At 35.3% G+C, this 22,026-nt stretch overlaps 2 protein-coding genes across 2 annotated transcripts; one reads left to right on the forward strand and one right to left on the reverse strand.

Moving 5' to 3' along the window:
* Positions 1-201: 201 nt before the first annotated feature.
* Positions 202-1,514, forward strand: LOC100264263 (thioredoxin). Its single transcript, XM_002265986.4, has 2 exons — positions 202-678; positions 1,116-1,514. The coding sequence occupies exons 1-2, from the start codon at positions 447-449 to the stop codon at positions 1,433-1,435; spliced, it is 552 nt and encodes a 183-aa protein (XP_002266022.1). The 5' UTR covers positions 202-446; the 3' UTR covers positions 1,436-1,514.
* Positions 1,515-2,138: 624 nt separating this feature from the next.
* LOC100241984 (transcriptional corepressor SEUSS) lies at positions 2,139-14,409 on the reverse strand. The gene is made up of 9 exons (XM_002265884.5): positions 12,165-14,409; positions 11,957-12,076; positions 11,569-11,617; positions 11,223-11,437; positions 11,055-11,123; positions 7,248-7,345; positions 6,277-6,370; positions 4,852-4,921; positions 2,139-3,347 (listed from the first exon to the last, which is right to left on the reverse strand). Exons 1-9 carry the CDS (start codon positions 13,221-13,223, stop codon positions 2,380-2,382), a joined length of 2,742 nt encoding a protein of 913 aa, XP_002265920.1. The 5' UTR covers positions 13,224-14,409; the 3' UTR covers positions 2,139-2,379.
* Between the last annotated feature and the right edge of the window lie 7,617 nt (positions 14,410-22,026).

A 22,026-nucleotide genomic window follows, 5' to 3' on the forward strand; every position in this document is an offset into this window, starting at 1 on the left:
AGGAGCTGATTCTGTAATGGGCTTAAGGCCCAATACCATGTTTATAAAAGAAAGTACAGGATGTGGAGGCCCGATAAGAAGGTTGAGGACGAAAGGGAATATCGAGAAATTGAGAGCTGCGTGGGAACCACTTGGAGCCATTTGGTCTCCTTTGGATTCCTTCATTAAATGGAGAGCAAATACTATCCACATGATCATCACCACCTTAGCCACCTCACAATCTCCTAAGAATATCCACCTTTTAAATAATCGAAAAAAACCTCAGAAAAACATAGTTCAAAGAAAATAGGAAATCCATATAAAATCGTCCAGATTCTTGGCTGGCTGGTAATGCCAAGCCCACATTCTCTGCTCACCACCCTTTCAAAACTCAATTCACACTGAACACACATAGAAAAGGGCAAAAGAAGAAGAAAAAGAGAAGGTACTCAAAGGAGAGAGTAAAAATGGCTCTGGAGAATTGTTTTCAAGTGAGCACAGTGTCTTGTGCCAGAGCTGGTGTTCTTCAGTCCCACCATCCATTTTCTGCTAAGGAAAAGCTTAATTTGCCGACATGTAAAGGAGTCAAACCGTCCATTTTATCATTCTCCTCCTCACCTTCTTCCTTGGATTACTCCTTCCATCGCATCTGCCGCAAGTCCCGCATTGTCTGCAAAGCTCGCGAGGCCGTAGATGAAGGTTGCTTAGCTTCTCCTCTCTCATATCTTTCTAATTTGATTCTGCATCTTTTTAGTATTCCTGGTAGTTTTTCCTTTTAAGTATGCGTGATTCTCCTCTATTGGTAACTTGTAGAGATTGACAAAAAGCTTTAAAATTGAGAGAACCATAGTAGATATGGCTCCACGGTCACCATTTTCTGATTGTGCCAATCAAAACGTTCGGAAAGATTAAACCCCATTTTTCTGTGGTGCCATTTGCATATATATATAGAGAGAGAGAGAGAGAGAGAAGCAGTTTCAAGTAATTTTGTAAATAAGGGGCATTTTTCACTTCATCTTCTCTTAAACATGAATTGTCAAGTAAGGTAATCAGTAGTGATTCTTTGCTAAAGTGAGTCCAAAAAGCGTTCCCCAGAAGTTGAATTAATTAAAAATGCATGGTGGAAACACATGCAGTTCAAGTGGTGACAGATTCAAGCTGGAGTAACGTTGTGATTGCAAGTGAAAACCCAGTTCTAGTGGAGTTTTGGGCACCATGGTGTGGGCCTTGTCGGATGATTGCGCCAGTGATCGATGAATTAGCCAAGGAGTATGCAGGAAAGATCGTGTGCTGCAAGGTCAACACTGACGATTGTCCAAACATTGCCACCCAGTATGGGATAAGGAGCATCCCCACTGTTCTCTTTTTCAAGAATGGGGAGAGGAAGGAGAGTGTGATTGGTGCGGTGCCCAAGTCCACCCTCACTGCCACCATAGAGAAATATGTAGACATGTGATGAGAGACTAGCCTTGTATGTTTCTGATGTATTTTATCTTCAAATACTCTTTTCCTATTCTACACCAACCTTGCAACAAGTGTCCATCACAACCCATATGATTTTTGAGCTTTCGTTTTGCAGATTTTTTTACTTTGGAAATTTTATTAATCTGTTTTCTATTTTCTTTGGCTAATGTTGCAGACCTAGACACCATATTGATGAAAAACCTTTGATCAGAACCATACCATAGATAGATTAAGTGCAACCAGAGATGGGGCTGAACAGATCCTCCCCTTTTCCGAAATCAATCTGATTTGTTAATTCTTTTTTCTGAACACCGTTAGTAGCTTTGATCCATCCATGCATTAGACTGGAAGTAAAAAAGAGTAGAATGGATACTTCAAAACTGGCAAATTTGTCAAAATCCTTCCAAACCGGCAATACATATATATATATATATATATAGATATATATATACACTCCATGTGTCCAGGACATCCGTCCACGTGCAAGCAGAGAGAGAGAGAGAGAGAGAGAGTTGCAAATACTTGGTTTACAAATGGTTTCAGAAAAAGAATAGAGCAACTACTTAAGAAAAGAGCTCCACCAAACAATATTCCCTCTCTGAATTCCCACGTCCATTCCCATTCCCATTGTGAGTGAGTTGAGTTAGTTGAGGATAAGCAGCTGTATCGAGTGATAAAATCAGGGAAAACAAAAGTTAGAAGAAAACAAAGCCACTTAAAAGAGGATATAACATTTCAATGATAAAAGCACTATGCTATATGTTTTCCTTTTTCTGAAATTAGTACAGAGCGGGAGGAAAGGCCCTGAAACTATTCCATCATCATACACCGCTACCTCCTCCACAGCCTGGCATTTCACCAATTTCTCGTGCTGCACAAGCAGCTGTGATCATGATCGACAACAGAAAACATTAGTCAGATTCCCCATAGGTTCTTTCACGGTGACTGCTTCCAATCAAACTGTAGATTATTGAATCCATTAACTGCTCCTAGCCCGCCAAGCAGCTGGTTCCCCAAATCTTGTTGATGATTAATGCTTTGATCCCGAGTCATGGGTGTCATGCCCACCCTTCCATTTATAGTCAAGGAGTTATTACCCATTGCAGCTCTCATTCCATTAACCATAGCAGACTGCCCTAGTCCACCCATGCTGCCAAATCCACCGCCTCCAATACCTGGAGTGCTGTTTCCTGGCCCATTCCCTACCAGACCACCATTAAGGCCTGTGCTGTTACTTGTGGGCAAAATCCCATTAACATTTTTCACATCATTCCCCAAAGAACCAACACTCACCATACCCGCTGTGCCATTAAGTTGGGATGACATCATCATTTCTTGAATGATTTTCTGGACTGAGCTCTGCGAATCACTTGGGTCGGCCTCACCAGAGAGAGAAGGCTGTTGCATGGAAATATTCGCAGGTGAATTTGCTGTACTCATGTGAGTGGCTGCTGTCAAGGCACCATGGGAAGTTTGGGGGGGATTGTTAGATGAAGAGGGTGTTGGTGATTGGAATGGAGAAGGATTCGGTTGAGGCTGCGGTATTGAACTGGAGGAACCAGGGGATGGAATCTGAACAGCACCTCCACCATAGGGACTGTTTGCATTGTTCATAGAATTTTGCTGTCTAGAGTTCATGGAGTTCTGGTGTAGAAGCCCAACTATGGTGCTGGAAGAGGTAGAGGCAGATGCTGGGTTGAGGGAGTTATTTACACTAGTTACACCATTGCTAGAAGCAAGCTGCATCGCAGTGGCCTGGACAGAACTTGGATCATTGTTTGCATTCTGAGCAATCGTTTGTTGTTGCTGTTGTTGTTGCTGCTGCATCTGTTCCTCCGGTTGTTGAGCTTGGTTATGAAAGCCAGATGAGGCATTTGTTCTCCGCGGGAACTTGGCCAAGCTCTCTGAAATGAAACAGAAGAAATTAACTGAGTGGAATTTGATAATTGTTTCTGTAGCAGAAATGTAACTCAAATGAAATAACGATTCTGAATTTTGGGATGGCTAAAGATGAAAAGCTACACCCAGAACTGTAAGAAGTTCAAGAGGCATATATATGGTGAGGGATACATAAGACTGCTCTGACTTGTTTTTGGTATAGAATCAATAAAAAATAAGTCAACCTTTATTTTTTGATATAGGAAAGATGGAACCTGATTACCATACAGCATTATCTTTTACAAAAAAGAGAAGGACATGGTTTCGAAAGGACAGTATGAACAGTAACATTTTCATCTAAAAAGTATTAACCTATTCTTCAACCCATATATGAACAAAAAAGAGAGTGCAGGGAACCAAAAGACACTGAACCCAATGTAGCATGCATCACGAAACCCAAGGAAAAATTAACTCAGGGTTGCCCTCTCTTCCTGATAGACACTCACATGAAAACAGCAGCTAAACTCTCCCCACCCTCACCGTCCCCCCAGCAGAACTTCCCCAAAAGACCACTTGAATTTTTCTAGTCGCAATAGAAGTTGGCCCCAATCAAACCTTCTAATAAAGCTAGGATTTTGGTGTCAATACCCAAACTTGAACCAGCTGGCCTGGACAATGCTCTAACCACACTGCCATCAAGATTTATAGAAGCACCACTAATCTCCTCCCCTGGGTTTTCCCAATGAAAGACCACAAGGCACCCTAAGAAGGAGGAGCCCAGTTGATCCTCATCCCATCATCCCTTCTATTGGGTGCTACATAATCATATGCTAATTGCAATTGCCAAGAACTCTCTAGTGGCTGACCCCCCAAGTGAAGTTAAATGTAGTAGTGAATGACATGAGAAAAGTGACCTCAACGCCTCTGTTAATCCTTAAAAATCACAGCGCCATCATATCAAATCAACATCTGGAGAAAGAACCCAGGAAATATTTGCCAGTCACAATAACCTCTTCTACAAACACAAAGCAACAAGAACAAAGAAAGGTTTGCTGTCTTGCCACCACCCAAGTAAAGGAGACAGCATTCAAGGTTAATGACTTTATAAAACCACCTAATCTGCGGCAAATAATTAATACTAACCCTTTATTGCCACTAGCCATGTGTCATGCATATGCACCTTACTGAAGTCTGGAGAGTTTGGAGGGCAATGGAATTCATATCTCCCTCTTCTCTATTCCATGTACAAAGTTTCTTGCCAGTGGAAGTCATCTCTTATTTTCTCTATCATATCATTTATCCCCTCCCCCCTATTTCTTCACTTGTGGTAACATTTATATTAATGATATTACAGATCTTAGATAAATGAATTGATTTTTGTATGGGTAGCTTCAGATAGTCTAGCAACACTAGAACTGTAAAGACTTTCAGAGCAATTTCTCTATTATATTCTTCCAAGCCACCACTTGCAGCCTCATAGAATTACAACCAACAGAAAATTGAAAGACGAGAAAATCACATGTAGCTCACCCATAGGTCCAGTTCCTGTGTTTCGACTGTAATCAATCAAGTCTTTCATGCTATTAACGACTTCTGATATCTGAAATGTATCCAGAAACAAGAAAAGGAAATAAATAAATAAATAAATGTGACAACTAAGTTGCACAATCAAAAATGTTATTCTCCTTGAAGCGGGACCTGAATGGAACATAGGATAAACAAAGAATGCTGATAATTAAATGCATGCAAATATAGGAATTACAGGTATGAGCACACCAGTATGGACTATGACCATGATAAAATCATAATGATTATAGTTATCATGATTATGATGATGATGAAGACAACAATAATGATTTGATAGGCTACAATCATGAACATTATTGAAAAAACTCATTCTTAAAAAATGCAATAAATGCAAATGTCATTTGCATTGTATCTCGATATGAAGGAATGTTCTCATTATTTAAAGAAAAAGGCCAAAATTATGTGAGTTTAAACTTTAAACCAATTTGGGCCTCATGGCAATAAACCAATGCCAAATCCTCAAAGAATTCAATGGTACATCTTGGGAGAGTGAACTGACTATGTGCCAAAAGAAATCAAGGCCTTTAGGAATTGAATCTTTAGTTGGACATGCGCTAGGTAGATCTATGACATAAATGAAGAGACAAATATGAGTCTAATTGTACATAAAGAAGATTGATATACTCAAGAGTGCAGGATGAGGTCTGAACTGCTGGATTCAGGGAGGATAAATAGTTGAAAACAAGAACCCATTAAACTCATTAGATGGTGGTGACCATGGAGTGAAAATTACAACCAACCTAACATCAGTGTGGATTGCATCCAGCAGAAATTAAGTATGGGGTTAAGGAAAGTTCTGTGTGATCTGGTTTCCTGAATCATGCACTTTTGAAGGTCAGGTAAAGAAGAGAAAGTTCATTATAGTGGCTGAATGGAATGAGCCAGGAAGCTAATATAGGAGAAAGTATATGCCTCGCTACCAACAAATAAGGCGAATCAGAAACAGAACTTCACAGTTGGAGACTAAGATTCCATATTTTAAATAAAATGAGCATGGAAAACAACAAAATATCCTGCTCAGACTAGCTAGACATGATGGCATCAAAAAGCAAAATATATCAGCAGGTTTCAGACTCTGCAGAGTTCTCAAACTTACTTCCTACAACTTCGCAACTGTTGTCCATCAAAAGACACCCAAAGCGCTCAACTTGTAATACTTAAAAGACCAGTAGTTGCAAAAATATAGTCTAACTTTGCAACTTTTGACTGTCAGAAGCTACCAACAGCATTCGACTTCTAATGGTTAAGAAGCAACTTCTAAGTTGTGATGCCACATTCACCAAAATAGAATAAGATGGGTCACCCAAAGAACAAGTACAGTTAGCTAGTCATGATGCCAAATTGATGAGAATAGAAAAAGTGCCCTACCTGAAGGCAGCGAACATATCTCTTTGTATATCCCAAATCATTTACTAATGGTACTTCCAAAGCTTTTGCTAATTGACGAGCTGACGCAACAAACCTGAATAACAATTACAAATTACTGAACAATAAAGGGTATTGTAGGTGTCACACTATAAACATGGAACACTAGTTAATTCCGCATTCCACTGATGTAATGCAAAATTATACATAAAATTATGTCCAAGTCCTGAGACTGTACACTTCAGAAATACAGAAGATGAATCAAAAGAACTATAGCAAAACATGCAAGCCTCACAAGGATAAAGGAACATTTTTGAGCTCGCATCACATGTAACTTACATCCCCTGCATGTAAGCAGATCCATCTAAATCGAAAACATTATTCAGTTTGACATATTCCTCTGAACACCTCAATTAAATAAACTAATTAAGACAAACAATCTACTGATTGTATTAAGGAGAGGAATGACAAAGTATTATTAAAGATGCAATACTTCTAATTCATATTTGCTTTCCATTTCTTCAAAATATGGTGCCCGCACAGCCAAGAAAAGATATGCCAAGTGTCAAATATTTTATGATGTCAAAAGTACTTTGAATAAGTACTTTAACTTCATGAAAATGTTGTAATTTATTCATCTAATAAAACCTTGAAAGATGATGCTTTTCATTGAGAGGAACAAAGTTCAAGAGAACAATAGACGGCATGATATTGTTATAAGCAGCAGTAATCAACAAGTATATAAACTTTACAGCAGAAATAACCAAAATATGCACAAAACAAATACATGATTGATTACATGGCATGCACATGGACAATTACAAAGAGAGTGAAATGAAAAATATGGAGTATAAGAATTAAGTTTAGAGAATTCAAAACAGTATATGGACCACTAAAACTGCCAAATTCTCAATTTAAGGACAAAAATAGAAGCACGGCTTAGAGCCTCAGGTCACATAGAACTGAGGACTTACATATTACAGTTGCTTTGTAACTCTGGAACAGACAAATTGGATGATGCATTTTGAGTAGCAGACTGGTATTTCTGAGCTGCAGCCCCAAGCTGACTAACCTGCACAGTCCAAATAATCATAGTTAAAAGAAGGTAGTTTTAACAACACAGACTTCATAGAAAGTTCCCAAAAAACACACAACACCCAAGTACACAGCAAGTCTACAAGACACACCCAAAAGGGAAACATAAACGTAACAGTTGGAAAATTATGCATGACAACTGGCATCAACAACTGTCATACAGAACACGATATCAAGTAGAAATGCAAACCTTTTCAGTTAATTAACAGTAATATTGGTATAATAATGAAAATAACATTAAAAGATGCTTTAGATGTCCCAAGGAGACGATATTAGATCAGAAAACTGACTAGACAAGGTTCAATCAGAACTCATGTAAACAGTGATTTAAATAAACATGATTTTAGCTAATGCTAATTGTATCGTTATATCCAATTGGCTAATCTGAACGAACCAAAAAGAAAGGCAGACCAAAAAAAAAAAAAAAAACAAGAAAACAGAAAATCAGCACTCAGGGTATGTAATAATACAAGTCATTATCATTTTTTGACAGGCAAATTATAGATATAGATTACCAAGCACCTAGTAAAAAGATGGATCACAACTCAAATACACAGGAAGCAGACAAAGTGTGGCAGAAGGCAAGAATAAAACTAAAAGGAAACTCTAACCAAGCCTAAGCCATTCCCACACAATCAACAAATTTTAAAAAAGAAAGATGCAATCCCAAAGGAATCCCTAGACCAATCAACCAAAGATTTGAAAGCCTTCATGGTCTAACAGTTGGAGATTGACTAGTACAACTAAAAGGGCAAATAACTCCCTGTTACAATAAATTCATGATACAAGTATCTAGGCCCCCTTAGGAGAACTTTTTCTTTTTTCAAAAAATGAATTAAAGTTCAGAAGTTTCCTTACTAGTCGTCACGGTTTGGGAGATCCAAGCCACAAGAAATTGCAGTTCTCTATAGTTTGTCATTAATACACTAAAAAATTTGTGGTTCTCGAGAAACATGGTTTTGGAGTTCATTATATTTGCAGGTAGAAACCCCAACAGTTGGAACTCCACCCGACAAAAACAACTACAACCACTACTACTACTACTATAATACCAGGAAGTTAACTCCAGCCCCCGCCACCACTACTTCTACCACTTCTAAGTCCAGCTCATTTGGATGGTCATATCAAAACATGTTAACAACCCCCTTTTTTTTTAGATAAAAAGCAATAGCATTGGAAAGTGCCAAAAAAGGGGCACGCCATAGTACACACAATGTATACTGTCATCAAAAAGCGCCAAAAAAGGGACAGAAAAACAAAACATGCTAACAACCCATTTGGATGGTACAGCTACATTGACCTGACTAAATGAAACCTGTCATTTTGCTTTCATTTCCGATATAAGGCACAATCTACCTGTGTTAATGGAGTTATTACCCCCCACCCCACCCCCAACATGAAGCATAAAGCAATACATACTAAATTTTGTGAAAAATACTAAGTTAAAAGCAGTAAACATTGGCATTCGTTAATATCAACACATGAAAACAATGGCACTGGAATTTTGATGAAACCAACTTAACAAAATATGAATTTTAATGCATATAAACGACATTCAATCCATAAATTACATTTTAATCATATACTTGGATGGACTGTTCCCACATGTTTGTGCCATTTTCAAAGTTCCTAATTTCCCAGTTCATTTGTACTCCCCTTCCCTAATGAGGAAAAAAACACTTGAGAGAAAAAGCTAATACATTAAGCAAAGTCTTCATTCGTCATCATCCACAAGGTCCACATTCAAATCATTTCAACAACAGTTACACGTAAGCTTCAATCCATATGTTTCTTACAATCTGTTTATAGCATCTTTTACATGGGATCATTCCTCCTCTTTCTTTCCTTCCGTCATCCATTTCTACTACACAAAGTAATTAATGAAATCATCTTTTTTAGGAAAACAATTTTCAAATTTGATTTCAAAAAACTATTAAAATAGTCAAAGGATATTTGAATCATACCACTGTTTACCACATATACCTTAACTTGTATCATATATGCACTCTGTACTGCATACACCTTATCTCATATCATATATGTACCAAAAGATACACTCAAGACAAGATGCAAACCGGCAAAATGCATCCTTTTATATGAAAATTAAAATATAATTTGCAACACAAGTTTTTGATAATCATAGACACAAACACACTTACTATAAATTCAAGTAATTCCATATGCCTCCAAAACAAAATGATTTCATTGCACTGCTAAATACAATGGAATGGCTTTGCATTCATTAAGCCTACTAAACAATGATTCACTATCCATTGGATGTTTAAGCACTCCATAGAACAAGTAACAAGTTCAAGACACAAAATATCAAAACATAATTAGCCAAAACAAGTTAAAAGGAAAGGAAAAATGGTGAAGGCAGCTACACCAAAAAGGTCATAGACATGGGTCATGTAGTTAGCTCCCAACATCAGAATCTCATAGACGACAACCTCTCTTCCCTTCTTCTGTCTTTGCAAATTGTTTTTCCTTCTTCATTATCCCAAACAAGGGGGTTTGCATCCTGGATCCCACTGGTCTTTTCTCATCCAAGTGGTTCTATGCTCTTCCTAATACTAACATCTGAATCTTGTTCTTCATTCTAAGTTCATCTAGAAATTAAAGAATCCCCTATAAATCGAGGCCTTCACATGGATGGTGTTGAAAGAGTACTAATGATCCACTCTAGGAGAAGAGGCAATCAAAAACTATTTGTCCTAACTTTCAGAAGGAGGGGTGTCGTCCACAGCCCCTTTGCACCAAAGTTGAGGCAAAGGTTGTTATGTTGGGTTGCTATGGAATAGGTTGCTCCAAGAGACATCACAGATATAATGTTGATGTCTTTCCTGGCTTTTTTAGAATAGTTGGTGATCAGTGGAAGATGCTTGATGTCTTTCCGGGGTTGCTCCAGCATTTTCTCATTCTGTTTCTTGTACTTCCATCCTTCTTTATATATTCTGTCTCTATTTTCTTATAGGCAAAAAGTTTATCTACTCATTACTCCTCCCAAAACAACCATAATCTCATAAAATCAACATGAATAAATCGCAGTTCCTGCAAATGATAAATATATCATCTGATCGACACATCGGGAGGATTTCAATTAGCTAAGCTTATAAAAAGGGAAAGTTCTTCAAAGCAAAGAATTGGCTTGAAGGTGATAATCCTAAAGTGTCATTCCTCCCAAACCCAACCATTCCCTGTCTCCCACCTGCAATAGGTAGTTCAACTGGCAGGCACTCCCTCTCAGGTATTTGAGGTCCTAGGTTCAAGTTTCAATTGTACCTAAAACACATTTCTTGAGGAGGAGCCATGTATCCATGGTTTCCTAAGGTCAAATGAAGCAACACTAGTGGGATTTCGCATGAGTGAAATTGATTTTGTAACTACTTTTATAAACAAAAAAAAAAATGTCACTAGAATAAAAGAAAGCATCTTGTTGCCAACAGACAAGGATATAAACAGGTGAAGTAACTCAACCAAGCAAGCAAAACTGACTTGGTGAAGGTCCCTGACAACATAAAGGATCTTGTTGTCAGCAGGCAAGAAATATAAACAGGTTAATTATCAACATAAACAATCAAATAACTTTGATTTGATCAAGGTTCCAGGCAACATATTTAGTTCAAAAATGAAAAAGCAACAGAAGAGCTTCTTGATGATAGAGCCTAAACCACTTGATCAGTAACCTGAGGTATCAACAATCTTCTAGGGATAAGCTCCTCATGACGTCGAGCACAGAACTCCCACGAGCAAATCTGACCAAAAGCAAGAAAAGGGGCCAAGAAATTGTAAATAACTAATATCCCTAGAAGTTGTGATTTGTTGTAAATAAGAGGCTAGTTTATCAGTGTAACCTTCAAGTCAGGTGAGAAAACTATCCGAAGTTGACCTTCACGAACGACTCGAAGCTGTTCAAAGACGCTTTCCTGTATTGCTTTTGCATAGTCCAGGATAATTTGCCCAGACGAATTTTGATACTCACGGGGCATATCAACATAAAGAAGTTCTTCCAGAGTACCACTTTCATACTTGATTTTGAAAAGCCTGGGCAGAACCTCCACAGTCGCTTCTGAAAGTAGAGTTTCAGATTTTAGATGGTGACACAAAAAGAAAAATCAAATAAATGAACTACAAAGTAACAAAAATAATTCAGACAAGACAGCATTTCAACCTAGAATTTTTTTAGAAACCAAAACATACCAAAACCTCGTCCTGGCTTGCGGTTGCATATCTCACAGTGCCACACATCCTACAAAATCGCAATACCATAGTTTACATGATTGTTTGAAATTGATAAGCAAAACAAAATAATGAGTTCACCATAAATTCTATTAAGAGAGTTGAGTCAAATATATGATGCTGTTAACAACCCGAGAGCAATACTATAAAATAAGGAATATCAAAACTAACACTTTACAGATCTGAAAAAGTGGTAAGAAGTGAGTAGTAAACATGTAAAGGTTCATAAACAGTGACCTCATCTCACTAAATATGACCAACTAAGATAAGATTGCTAGGATTTACAGCCCTTAGCTTCAGATATTAGAAATGGTAATGCTATATATCAGGGCTTTCTCTAACAGCATACCTGAGGAAAAACTCCAGTTGTTTGTCGGCCACTTCCATACATAGAAACACACCACTTCTTCTTGGCATGCGGAGCAAAATACTCAGCAACAAACTTTCTCCAGAATTCAATATTGTTGTCCTATGTGGAAAATTAGAACAAATGCAACTCATAATAGTCTCATACAATATGCAGACAAAATATTTTTTTTAATGAAAGTAATCCTCACAGTGGGTTTGTGTTGTTGCTGATACATGTAATATGTCAGCCGCCGGGCACACATCCCAGGTTCATATCCTGGTTTCACAGGAGATCTCAAAGGCAAATTCTGCGCTTGAAATTGCTGTTGTTGTAGTTGGGACCGTTGCTGAGGAATAGCCTTCAAAAGTTGCTGTTGCTGCTGTTGTTGTAGCTGCATGTATCTTTGTTGTTGCAAAAGACTAATCTGCGCAGCAGTAGCCTGCGAAGACTGCCTTGACATATGCAGGAACTGCTGCTGTTGTTGCTGATGCTGTTGTTGCTGATGCTGCTGTTGCTGTTGCTGCTGTTGGTGCAGAAACAATGACTGATCAGAATGTTGGGGTTCCATTTTGACAGGTGCCAAGCTTCTCATAGTTGGAATTTGTTGTGGCTCCAGTTTCACTGGACCAATATTTCTCAAGGACTGCAACTGCTGCTGTTGTCCATGTTGATCATTGGTCACCTGGGGCTCTAGCTTAACAGGTCCAACACCACCTAGCCCACCTCGAATTGATTGGTATTGCTGCTGTTGCTGAGTGTTGAGTGGGGCGGAGAACTGTTGCAATGGCTGTTGGCCATGCTGGAAATTTTGTGCTTCAAGTTGTTGAGACTGCTGTTGATCTGGCAACATCTGGTTTCCAGAAGGGTTTTGGAACTGTTGTCCCTGACCAGCCGAACCAGGGTTCGCCATGTTGGTCGGAACAAATGATGCCGGAGGAGTGAAACCCAATCCATTTCCAACACCAGAGAGTGGATCAGATTCAGCACCAGCATCAATACCTCCACGCTGACCACTTCCTGGACCAGAAAGCCCAGGGTTTGAACCCCCGTTTCCAAAAGACTGACTGAGCAGTGAAGAAACACTGGGTACATTTCCAAGTAAATTCATATTATTGTACTGAGTTCTTGGAGACACAAGCGAAGGGAACCCTGTTTGGGGTGGCACAGGACCCGCCTGAGCTCCTAACATACCAGAATTCGAACGCAAAAGTGAAGGGGGAACAGGTTGGGCTCCACCTATAGGAGTGGGTGGCCCGGATGGCACCATCTTTCCAAAATAACAATCTACAAACACTCACTCAAGTACACCACAAGATTCAAATAAACTTCCAGTTACACAACAAAGTGCGCAAAACCTGACATTTCCCTCATCCCATCAAGCAGTTTACACCCAAAATCAAGGCCAGAAACTCCAGAGTCCTTGTTGTGCACCAAAAGAAATGGGGAAGCTTTGTGCCTGAGCATACGGAGTTGGGCGTTACCAAACACAAGAGGAAAGCCAAACAAAACCAAAACCAAGCAACAAGCTTTGATTCTGAACATTCTAGAATTGGACTAGCTCAGCGATTTCTTCAGTGAACCGCTGTACAATTGATGAGTTTTTAGATCAAGTAAAGCTTCAAACATTCTACAAAAGGGCAACCAATCAACGAATCGAACTCCTAATACAAAACAGGGGTTCAGAATCTCGATATCACCGCCAGTCACTCCAAACCCTCACTAAAATCATCACAAAACGACTTCAATCGACTCCCAACACAACTCCAAATCTCCAAACCTCACAAACCCAACAAAGATAAGTTCTTTTTCACACCTCGCACCTCAAATTCCAATCTTTAAACCCCAAAATATTTAGAGAAAATAAAAAAAAAAACAAACAAAAAAAAATTAACACTCAAAAATAGAAAATCAAACAAAAACCCAAAAGACAAGAACCTAAACACATCGATCGAACCCTAAATCGGCGATCCGGAGCTCCAAACGAGCAAGAGAAATCGATAGCGTCCTGAAAAGCTGAGCCTAAAACGACGACGCTTGAGGACTTACCAGAGTTGTAATTGAACACTGAAAGTCTTCAGAAACTCCAAAGATTTCGATCGAAGACAGAAAAACTGATCAAAATTGGGAAAAACATGCAGCTGCTCTTCACTTTGCTGCTGGTTTGCATTGAGTAAGAGTACAAAATTTCTAGGGTTTTTTTTCCCTTCTTTTTTGTTGCTCTTGGGCGAGTTCTTCACAAGGTCCCTCAGTATATCTCCATGTTGCTTTGCCCGTTCTTCCGCTGTATCTAGAGAGAGAAAGTAGAGAGAGAAAGAAGGTGCGTCTCCTTGCGGACGTCAAAATTGTGTTCAATCAGATTGAATTTTTCTTCATTCCTTCTTTACCTTTCTCCTCTCTGGGAATGAAGTCAAATCCTCTTCTCCCTCACTCATGTCATGCCCCCATGTGCCATACCCCATATTTCCCCATACACCATGTATCATCATCATGGACCGGCTAATGTTATCCTTATTACAATTATGACACTGGATTGCGGTTTAATTACTGAATTGCCTTCCACTTGGATTTGCCTAGCGTGTGAAGGCACATACCATACTCATCATAGTCACCCGCATTGATCAGCAGCCGTGGCACCAATCTATAGGCTAGAACATATATCCTTTATTTAGAAAAGAAAAATGGAAAATAAAAAGTAAAAAAAAAAAATTAAAAAGAAGGGTAAAACTCAGCTTTTGATATTATTAAAAAAAAAATTTTACTTTTATGTGAAATTCCATTTAAGGAATATATGGGACATTTAATGCTCTAGGAAAGCAAGTTTTGACTTTTCTTAGTCAATTCAAACATGGATGCAATTCCATGGTATATATATATAAATGTAATTTAAAATTAAAAAAAAAAAAAAAAAAAAAGGAGAATAAGGGTGGAAAGTTTGAAGGAAAATAAAACTAAAAGAAAACATTGAAGAAAAATTGGAGAAAATAAAAAGGGAATAAAAATAAAAAATAGATTTAAAGTTAATAAATTTATTTTTATTAATTATTTTAAATTTTGTTATTTATTTAATTTTTCTATAAAAATGATTAAATAATTTTTTAAAATATATAATATTTTTACTAATCTTAATTATATTTATCCCAATTTCCATAGTAAAACTAAAAGCTTGTTTTGTAATTGTTTTCAAAAATAATTTCAAAAAATAGTTTTTAAGAACAATTTTTTAAAATCCGTCTTTTAATTTTTGTAAAACAAAAATTTATTTAAAAACTTAAAATATTTTTAATCCATTTTTAATATTTTAAAAATAATTATTATATCTAGTGTTTTGTTTTAAAACATTTTATATGTTTATATAATTATTTTTTAAAACAACCTTTAAAAAAAACAAGTGAAAATATCATAAAATAATTCAAAGATGTTATATGAAAATATAATATTTTATGTTCTTAAAAATTAAAAAAAACAAAAATAATTCTCAAACAATTCCTAAACGTTAGAAAATCATTTAAAAAAACAAATTACTTATTTTCTTAGTATTTTTCAGACACCAAAAATAGTTTAACTTATGTTTAGTTTTCGAAAAAATTGAAATGAAATGTGAAGAAAAGATAAATAAAGGAAAATCATAAATACATCAAAACTTAATAAATTATTTTTATGTATTATTTCAAACTTATTTTATTTATTTTAATTATTTTATATAAGAATTAAATAGTTTAAATATATATAAATTTATTATTATTTTTAATTATATTTAATTTACTTTCCCATTTTTTAAATAAAACTAAATATGAATATATATATATATATATATATATATATATATATATATATATATATATATATTTTTAACTTTTTTCTTTCTTTCTTTCTTTGCTATTTCTTTAAAAATATACACATAGCCTTAAAAGGATTGTATTATAACTATTTTTATTGTAATTTTTAGGAATTAAATAAAAGTAAATCATACAAAATAATGGAGAAGTAAATTAATAAGATCATACAAGAATTAAATTATTGTTTTTTATTATATTAAAAATATAATATAAATTCAATTGTATTTTTTTTTTTTAAATGGCTTCATTTTGTTTTTTTTTAAATAAAAAAAAGGTAAAAATTATGAAGCTCTCAACCAAATAAATGCAGAGGACCACATGAACAAAGATCCTTGTTTTTTTCTTTGGAAATTTCAAATAGTCATGAATCTCCTTTGTAATTTGTAAGGATTTCACAAATAAAAATGACATAAAATATTGTAGATTTTATTACATCACACCCACAAGGTTACAACTTACAACCCATTGCCCTTGTGAGTGTATGATGATTTCACATTGAATCATTCCCCCATCCCAAAATCCCACCTTCACACTTCAATGCCTTCTCAATTTACTTGCCTAATTTTTCTCATGTCATGCGAATCTAGGGAAACAAACAAGGATTTTCTTTTCTCTGTACTACCATATCAATAAAATATTCCATCATATTTTTTTTACATTATAAGACCCATAACTTAAAAGATCAACCAAAATATGATTAAAGTGTTGCATGGGAAGCTTCTTTTGTATCATTTTCTCTACTAAAAAGTAAGGGCGCATATGGAAACTATTTTTTTTTCAATAATTTTTTATTATTCAAAATAAAAAATACATAAAATATATTTAACAACTAAAAATTGTTTCATGTTTTTATATTAAAAATAGAAAATAAGTCGTTTTCAAAAAATATCTATTAATTATTTTTTATTATTTTATCTTTATTTTTAAAAATTGTTTTAAGAAATAATTATATAAATATGTAGAATAAAAAATAAAATAAAATATTTGATATAAAAATTATTTTTAAAACATATTTTCAAATGTTAAAAACAGATTGAAAATATTTTAAAATTTCAAATATATATTTTTTTTATAAAAATTAGAAAACTATTTTTAAGAACTATTTTTTAAAATTATTTTCGAAAATAATTGTCAAACAAACTTTAAAAATAAAAATTATAAAATTATTTTAGTAGGTGATGCGAGTTTGTTAAATAAAAAAGAAAAAGAAAAAACGAGTTTGTAAAATTTTTAAAAATAGAATCATCCGGCTGCCACGTCAGAATATCAAGGGCGAAGGTTGCTTTCTAATGTTTTATAGTTAGTTTGGGGGTCCAATCGTGGCCGTTGAAAGGTCGTAAGCATGACAATTCAGGGTCTTGATGAAAAGATCTGTAGCAGTGTAATCGTATGATCAATCTGCTCAACTGTCATTAATCAGAATCGTTATCACAATAATCTCCATTACTAATATTTTCAGAAAACGACACTAAATCCGGGAGGGGGAAAAACACGACGACATTCTGTGATTTTTGTCAGCAACCGAGGGCCTTTTCGTCATGCCATGAAATTTTGGATTGCCGCGACAGTCCATCAATCGGGTGGCCCTGAAATATCCAATCATTTGGATTTGAGTCTAGGCGAATGGGCCTCAGCCACGTTTCGCGCCACATGATTAATGAGTGTGAGCGATTAGACGGGACGAAGTCCGCAATGAATGACAGAGAAGCAAACAGCGAAGATAAGAGGACAGCTAACCTCCCCGCTGCGGTAGATCTCTGTGGCCCGTGCTGGAAGGAGGAATTACGGAGATGCCCCCGGGCGGACACGTGTTGGATGATGGGGGCCGCGTCATGGCGATGCTGTGCACACTGGGGTAGAGTTATTCTCTCGGCTGAATCATTTCCAATGATGAGTATATAGCCCACATATCACCATGTAGTTGGGGTTGAATACAAGCTGAAATGACGAAATTACCCCTCGGGACCCTAATATCTTAAATAACTAATAAGAGCACGGCCAGACCATGGAGTACAACTCAGGTGCAGCACGAGGGCGTATGAACCCGTTGGGCTGGGCCACTTTGAAACTTCCATCACAATTACAACATGGCTCAAACATTAAATTAAAATAAAATTAAGCACAATTTTTTAGGCAAAATTTTCTAATTAAAGGATTTTGAAAATACCCAGATGATGAGGTGGCATTTCATGTTTTTTTCAATTTAATGCAAAATTGATATTCAGACTTCAGCCAACAGATAAAATAGAAATGAAAAAAGAAAAAAGAAAACTCAAGTCTATTCTGACAATAAACAGCCCAGCAGATGAGTCTAAAACAAAGAAACTGAATGGAGATGATTAACCAAAAGGGCCAAGTAATAAGGTTGTCAAAGCAGCAAATAGCAACAATGAAGCATTTTTGTCATGTAGTTGGTGGTGATTTAGTGAGGCATGGAATCAAAATGGAAAAGAAAACTAAGGCTGCCAAACAGGCCTTTGGCCACCCAGTCTTCAACCTTTTTGACACCCAAAAAAAAAAAAAGGACCTCTAAAAATGAGCATAATCCAGAGGGCTGGGGAACATCTGATTGGTAGAACTTCTTTCTGGTACTCCTCATAAAAAGGTACCACGTACTCGTCTCTACCACCAATACATCACACTTCAAAGTTCAACACACGACTGGCTTTATAATTTTGTTCACCATCCTTCGTTGCATATATACCCTGTTCGTCTGATGGCTGATGGCTGGCCCCCCATTAATGACCATTTCCAAACTCTTTCAACTGTTTTTGACCCTTTCTATTTATAGCAAGGGCACTTACCTGCTCATTCCAACTGGGATTTACTTACAAAAATGCCACTCTCCCTAGAAAAAATTTGTTTTTTATTTTTGAAAAAATGATTATAAAATTTGAGGTTTTTGCCCTTTTTTCAATCTATAACTTTATTAATATCATAGTTAAAAATATATAATAAAGCTTTAAATTTTAGAGCTGAAAACCATAATATATTTTTTAAATTAATCATATTTCATCTTATCTCAAATTTTCCGAAAAAAAAAAAAAAAAAATCTTAACAAATACAAACCGAGGAGAAGGGAATTTCGGTAGAAAAGCAGGGCAAATTGGTACTTCAGTAAAGCTTCCTATATCTGACGTAAGTGACGACAGACGGAGCTGGACTACAAGAAACCCTAACGTGGATAAAAACATCCTGTCATTTATCACCTCATGCCAAGCCATGCGATGCCATGCATCACACATCCATGCATGGATGTGCGAATACATACATACATGAAGCATGCGTGGTATTGAGTCACGTGTCACGTAGTTAACGGAAAAGCACCGTTATTGAAAAGGCATAACGGCCGTTTAAAGTTATATATATCAGCACTGCTGACAGTTGGACCCTGACCTTAAGTGGTTCAAAAGAAGATTCTCTCTCCTATATAATATGTTTTGAGGTCCGATCCCCTGTAATCAGACCTATTATATTACCTTGTCACCTCCCATTACTGTGCGTCCATATTCTTCTTCACCGTTCTCTTACTTTAATCGTAGGGATGAGGGAGTTTGCTCAAGATGTGCCACTTAATCGCGTAGCTCGCGATGTAGGGGAGAGAAAGTAGTAGGTTTTTTAATTTATATTTTTAGTGAGAAGTGTTAAGATAGAAGTAGGAGTATTTTATTAGGGTGTCTCTGGGAATGGGTATCTTCGACGGCGATGTTAACTCCGCATTCAACCAGATTCACACTCTTGATTTGGCTCCAGAATTAGGGTTCCAAATTTGGCGGGTTGAACCAAATCCAATCCCTTATTATTATTATTATTATTTTTAAATATAGATTTGGATAAATTTATAATTTAGGTTAAACTTTTTTAAAAATATAACAACTCAAATTAAAATCGGAAGAATTTGATTATTATTTGAATTGAATTTAGGTTGAATTTGGATTGAGTGCAGGGACAAAATAAATATGAAATTACAAATCCAATTTTCTATATTTTTTTTTAATAAAAAAATAAAAAAAAATATCAGGTAAAAATGCTATTATTATTATTATTATTTTAAATTACTTTCTTGTAAAACCATGTAAAATATTAAAGGATATTTATGTAAAAAATAAATTATTCTTCAAATTCAAGAATACAGTACGATTAGTTTTACCAATTTGAAATATTTTCATCATTTTTAACCCGTTTTTTTTATATTGAGTGTTTTATTTTTAATCATTTTACATATTTATATAATTATTTTATAATACAATTTAAAAATAAAAATAAAAAAGATAAAATAATTAAAAGATATTTTTTAAAAATATTATATTTTTTGTTCTTAAAAATATAGAAAATAAAAAATAATTTATAGTTATCAAGCATATTTACTTATTTTTTGTTTTAAAAAACAAAAAACCATTCTTAAAAATAATTAACAAATAAGTCCTAAATATTCATCGTTTATTTGCCACAAAACAATTTTTTATTTTTTTTTGGAATAATTGGATTAATTCACAAAAATATAAGTAGGTGAGGAAGGAGATCCTGTAAAAAGCACACTGAGAATGGCTGCTAATTTCAGAGAAAATGACCACTGCTCTGTGATCTGTGTGTCAATCTATGTATATGTATATATAAATCCCATTCAGATTTGGTTTGACACGTCTGAAGATGACTTGCTTTCTGTTGCTCTACAAGCACCTATTTGGATACCAAATTCTCTCCTGTCTTCCTCGGCACAGTCTCGACTCTTGATTGGTTCTCCCACAGAGATTCTGAATCCATTGCCCTTGAGTTTCCATGATTCCCCATCTCACATGCAGCTTTTTCTGATTATTCCTCTACTACATGGTGTTTGGAGGACACTTCAATTTTTTCATTCCCATAATTAAAATTAGATTGGGCTAATGGGATTTCAAGGGGAAACAAAAAAATCCAAAACAATTTATGTTCAATGAAGAAAAGAAAAGAAAAGAAAAGAAAAGAAAGGAAAGGAAAAGAAAAGAAAGGAAAAGGGTCAAATGTAAGATAATGAGAAAGTTGTATGTTTTATATTTGGACTGACATCCAACTTTAGGAACACAACAATGATGAAAGTACCAGCAGGCTTCTCAATTATTGTTGGAACATTCATTGGCATAATTACATTTTGTTTGTAATGTATACTTAGTTCTAGTGTTAAACAAGGAGAATATCAAAAGTCAATAGAAGAACCACCCTCATCCCTCACCAAACTTTTGTGGTCTTCACTCAAAATACCAATCCTACCACTACTTTTTTTTTAAAAAAAAAGTCTTTAATTTATTTTTAAAAATTATTTGGAAAAGATTTTCCAATTTTTTCTAGAGAGAGAGAGAGAGCATTTTTTTAAAATCTTAATTGGGATTAAGGAATGGTCTTTGAATTATTCTCAAACCTCTTCAAGTTTCATTCTTAATTTAAAATAGATTATTTTGAAATTATTTTGAATGGATTTCAACCCTTTTAATTATCGATACTATTTTTTTCAATAATTATGTTTCGATTATCATATTTTATATTTTTCTTCATTTTCATACAACATTAGATTCTATTCATCTTATTCAAATTTTACCATTTTTATTTTTGCACCACTCAAACTATTTCCAAACATTTTGGTTTTTGATTCATTTAAAATTAATTTAATATGGGTTAAATTTTATTCATTTATAAATAAGGATGAAAATATCAGTTTACCTGATTTTATGGATATATTGAAAAATATTAGTCGATTAAATAAAAAAAAAGATCAAAACTCATAGAAATATTGATAAAAATTCTAAAAAATGATTTAAAAAGTAAAATAGACATGTTGAAGTTATAAGAATAAAAATTGATTTAAAAAAACTTATAGAAATATTAAAAATAAACTCAAGAAATGATAGAAAAATTAATGATACATGTATTGAAGTTATTTGACTGTATAGCTTTAAAAATATAATCCCATCCCAATCCCACATCGGAATTAAAGAAAAACTAATGTGGTATTTATGACTGTCAGCAAAGGGATCCAGGCAACATTGGGCTGAGGAATTATGGTGCCTCGAGGCCGGCCCACTGGCGCCCTAACTGTTAGTGTTTCTTCAAGTTAACCTGAATCTGCAGGCGGTATAAATCACAGGCTAAGAAATATTCTGAAACCTGTCCAAACATGTGCCTCGGATTGGATGTTTCCTTCATGTGCTTTGGATCGCTTCCCTCGCTCTGTTTTTCGTCAAAAACAAATAGAACAAAACA

The sequence above is a fragment of the Vitis vinifera genome, chromosome 18 (assembly GCF_030704535.1).
Source record: "Vitis vinifera cultivar Pinot Noir 40024 chromosome 18, ASM3070453v1".
NCBI lineage: Eukaryota > Viridiplantae > Streptophyta > Magnoliopsida > Vitales > Vitaceae > Vitis > Vitis vinifera.

Bases quoted from the DNA above. Each gene is read 5' to 3' on its own strand.
- LOC100264263 (XM_002265986.4), top strand. From the start codon at position 447: ATGGCTCTGGAGAATTGTTTTCAAGTGAGCACAGTGTCTTGTGCCAGA. The intron at 679-1,115 runs GTTGCTTAGCTT...AAACACATGCAG, and splicing joins TCGCGAGGCCGTAGATGAAG to TTCAAGTGGTGACAGATTCA.
- LOC100241984 (XM_002265884.5), bottom strand. From the start codon at position 13,223: ATGGTGCCATCCGGGCCACCCACTCCTATAGGTGGAGCCCAACCTGTT. The intron at 11,438-11,568 runs GTATGTTTTGGT...CTCTACTTTCAG, and splicing joins CAAGCCAGGACGAGGTTTTG to AAGCGACTGTGGAGGTTCTG. The intron at 11,124-11,222 runs GTTACACTGATA...GCTTTTGGTCAG, and splicing joins TTTTCTCACCTGACTTGAAG to ATTTGCTCGTGGGAGTTCTG.